General features: G+C 30.9%; 1 protein-coding gene across 2 annotated transcripts; it reads left to right on the top strand.

Annotated features, from left to right (window-relative positions):
* Positions 1–459: 459 nt before the first annotated feature.
* Positions 460–2,338, top strand: LOC119645314. 2 transcript variants are annotated; one of them, XR_005248648.1, is made up of 3 exons: positions 460–512; positions 591–1,376; positions 1,578–2,338. XR_005248648.1 is itself a non-coding variant. In XM_038045456.1 (2 exons), the coding sequence occupies exons 1-2, from the start codon at positions 501–503 to the stop codon at positions 1,086–1,088; spliced, it is 510 nt and encodes a 169-aa protein (XP_037901384.1). In that variant the 5' UTR covers positions 460–500; the 3' UTR covers positions 1,089–2,338. The 2 variants fall into 2 exon arrangements, 1 of the variants encoding a protein (XP_037901384.1); XM_038045456.1 differs by having other exon boundaries at positions 591–2,338.
* Positions 2,339–4,428: the final 2,090 nt, after the last annotated feature.

Below are 4,428 nucleotides of genomic sequence, written 5' to 3'. Positions count from 1 at the left end.
TGATTTCTTTCTGTTTCACAAACTGTAACATAACGAAACAAACAAATATTGGCATGTGAGGAGAAGTACGCGCGAATAATATATATATATACATATATATATATATATATATAAATACATATATCTATTACATTCTTTTCATATAAATCGGATATAAATGAACATATATTTCCTTAAGCATAGTTCAATTTGGAACTAAAAAGATTATTACCCTGAACGAATGAATGAATTCAGAGAGTCTCCGCAAACTCATTTTAAACTTAATTTCTGAGTATGATTTATGCATATGCTGACGAATTTCGTCTGAGTAGGTTCACTTCCCCTGCCAATCATTAACCTTTCTTTAAGGCTTTTTAAATCCCTTTAATAAATTTGTGCACGCATTTTTTGGTTATATTTTGGTAGTTTTTAGACAAAAAAAAAAAACGAAAAATTACTATAAAATCCTTACGAAGTAACGATGGGCGGCATATTTCAAATTTGGAGATTATCGCAACAACATGTTTCATATTGTAAGTACAAATACGGTAAAGTACGTTAAACAAAAATAATTTTGAAAATTACGAGCATATTGTATATTGTGTTCACAGTCCTGCGTATTGGCTTTCCTGTTACTCGTACCGAAAGGAAGTGATGCAGGTTTCCTGCAAGACATTAATACCAATGCACCCGTGGCTGCGACACGTGTACATTACCCAGCTGGTCCTATAGCAAAATTCTTGCGCAATTATGCGGCCGCGGGAAATGTTAAATTCGCGCAAGCGTATAGCCCGGGCGTTGTATACACTTCAAATCCCTTACCATATCTTTCTGCGGATGCTTCCTACACGCCATCAATAAATTATCACACACGATTACATCCTATTACTACCTATACCAGTGGTGCTATGGGCAGGTCTACGGCATATCAATTTGCTACACCTTTACCCATTACGCCTCCTTACGAGGCACCTGTTGCCCCGGTCAACTTTGACAATTATAATGGTCCAAGAACTGTTTTGAGATATGGACCACCCATAACCACAACTACAACCACCACTTATACAACGCAATCGCATTTAACGCCACTTGGTAGCCATAACTGGTAGAATGCAATAATATGCAAGTATATGTATATATATATATAAATACGTATAACTCTACTCATTTATTGAAAGATTTATTATTGACCTGAAACTGTTTACATTTTCTATTTAATTTTTTTTTTTTTTTCTTCTTCCAAGACTTATTGAATACATTTTTACGAAACTGTTCGCTGATAGAAAAAAAAAAGAAGTCTATCAGAGAAAGGGATTTAAAACATTGTAGTCGAGCAATGCTAACCATTTAATACCTAATGCCATTTTCTGTACGACAATTCCTCATTTATGTGCGAGGTAAGATACTGAAAATTATAACTTGTTTCCATGTGCTGGCACATGGGAGATGTGGATCAAGAAAATAGATATACATTCTTCAAAGTAAAAGCTTACTGCTTGTGAGAGCAATTATAGGATAGAGAGTTCATAGCATGTATCTTACTCGAGAAATTCTTTAAATTGCACTTTTTTTTCATATAACGATTTTTTTTTTGCAAGATCACGCATGATATGTGAAATGTTCGCAAAACTGGTCCGATCAAATACGTTTCCAATAGCACTGGTTTTTGAAGCAAAACAAATCCGGTGCGCCGGACATCGGATGGATAGACGGGCAGACAAATTTAAAACGAATTAAAAAAAAAAACATATTACACACATATATCCGAACAAACAAAATGTACATTATATCATAAGTAAGGTTGAGTATAAAAATTTGTATCCAGCTTAGGTCGGATATATAATATCCATCCATTAATTGGGCACACCCACAACACAGTATAGTTAAACTGCAAAATATTTTCCATTGATATGAGTTTTCGATTCTTTAGCATCACATTCATTTAATGTATTATTCCAGTTAATCTCTCCCCCAATTGGAAAATTTCAATATTAATATTGTCAAGATTTTTCCAACATAACATGTCCAGCAACCGTATGCTCTATCTAAGGACGAGGACATGGCCCTAGTAAGAGGATAATATAAGATTTTGTTTAGATCAAACATAAGAAAGGAAAGCATATATATATATAAGAATAAGCAGTTGTTACGTATGGCCTGTCAAAATTAATATATCTCTTGTCTATTAAGTACATTAGTAAAATATTGTTGTTTATTATTACCCAAAACAACACATCATTTATATAGATATTTAGACCTTTAACAGTTTTTTGAACTCAAAATACTAATAAATATCTTAAGTATAACCGACCAGCAATTAATTGATAATTACACCACTTTGTGGTAATAATATGTTCAGACAAAAAAAAAATCATTCTCAAATTTAGAAGCAAAAAAAAAAAAAACGCAAGTTGATAGCAAAACCAACTATCATTACCGCAATCTTATGCACTTGTATTAAGTCTTCTCTTTAAGGGAAAGAAATCAAAAGAGATAAGTGAATTAGTCAAAGCTGGACTGGATTTGACTCGAAAGGACCAGATTAACTTATAACTCATATTAATTACGTATTTTAATTGATGACATGAGATTGAGAGAGGGATAAAAAAATTAAGGATTTTGAAAAAAAAAAAATATATATATATATACATATATCAAATTTATCGAACGAAAAGAATTCCATCTATGTATTTGGTTAAGTTTAGTTTATCGTTTCGTTATCTATCCTTGCACTATGTTAAATATTTTTCTAACTTGTTGCTTGAATTTTAATTAATTGTTGTTCAAAATGATCTTTTTTTTTTTTTTTTTTTTTTTTTTTTTTTTGAAGGTTGAGTTGAAGTTATATGAATATATTTATAATAAATAATAAATTTAAAGATTAGCAAAAAAAGTATTCGTCCATTTGAAGTAAACTTCGATAAGTCAGAGGAAAAAGAAAAATAAAAAAAAGCTCTAAATAACAACAAAGAAAAGAGAATTAATATTTGATTATTATCGCTTTAGGCGAGAATTTTTAATTTTTGTAAATTACAAGTGTGTCAGTTACCTAATCGGCAATATTTTTGTGTGTCCAGCAAACACTTCCTCGTTGATCTCGTACAATATTTACAATTTATATCTTAACGTTGATGATTGTGAGAATGTCATTAGTCTGATAAACGATAAGCAAATGGATGAATGGGATGAGATATTTACGACTATCAAAACTATGTATTAAAAGCGTATGAATAATTCGCAGCAGACTCAGTAGATGTGTAAATTGATGAAAACTATATATATAAAGACTATAATAATAATAATAATGCTCTCATAACTATGTTTTCGCTTATCTTTGTCTCAAAGATATAGAAACGTTGTGGATGTAGTGCAAGCTGAAATATGTAACGACATTTAACATTTTTCATTCATTTATTGCGGGCGCCGGTGTATAGGCAATTTGATTAATGTGATACGTCCTGGACATGTTGTAAAATTTTCCAAGTTGTGGGTATAATCCGTAGGCAACTCATCACAAACACTCTCTCTTTCTCTTTTTCTCTTTCTCTTTCTTTCTCTCTCTCTCTCTCTCTCTCTCTCTCTCTCTCTCTCTGCATAACTCTAAGCACCACTTATGCACTTTTGCATCTAATTGGCTGAAGAATATTGAGAACGTCTTTCAAATGCGAACGAATCTATGTCGCTAAAATCATTACAGATGATAAGCTTGGACTTTTATGTATTAACAAAGAGATTTATATGATTTTGAATTTGTAAATTTTTTTTGCATTCTATGCAATGACAGTAGATGGTAGTCAAGATGAAATCGCAAGCGAAACTAAAATAAATGTCATCAGATAACCTCGAAATAGGTAAACGACATGAAGAGATTCAATAGTTTATGCGAACTAAACTAGAGTAGATAAGCAAAATTATTGGAATTGAATGTTGCGGTTGCGCGGTCGATGTTAAACTTTGAAAGGCGCATCTACGCAAAGAAATGAAACATTAACAACAACGCCTGTTAATAATATTCTAAATACGTAGTGTCTTGAAATGAATTGATAAAAAAATTGATATAATTATTATTATTATTATTAATTTTTTTTTTTTTTTTTTGCAAATATTGCACATAACAAGATTTAATCGTCTCTATCGATTGTATTGTTACATATAATAAATGATTGAGTAACGGTTTTATAAAAGAATTTTCTGCGAAATAATGATAAACGGCTCGTATTTTTATAAATCAATTTTTTTTTTTTATATATTTTATTCGAAATGCTACTGTTTTTTCGTTTTTCTTAACTAAAAACTATCCAAAAATTAATTAAAAGAAGAGGCAAAAGCATAAACGTTAAGAAACCAAAATACATATTCGAATACTAATAAAACATTTCCAAAAAGAGAAAGAAACCGCTATCTAAACATATGATTGCGATCACAATGTCGATGGACGTTTAGCGATCA

Source organism: Glossina fuscipes, unplaced genomic scaffold (assembly GCF_014805625.2).
Source record: "Glossina fuscipes isolate IAEA_lab_2018 unplaced genomic scaffold, Yale_Gfus_2 1, whole genome shotgun sequence".
Lineage (NCBI taxonomy): Eukaryota > Metazoa > Arthropoda > Insecta > Diptera > Glossinidae > Glossina > Glossina fuscipes.
This window is presented reverse-complemented; position numbering and strand designations above follow the sequence as displayed.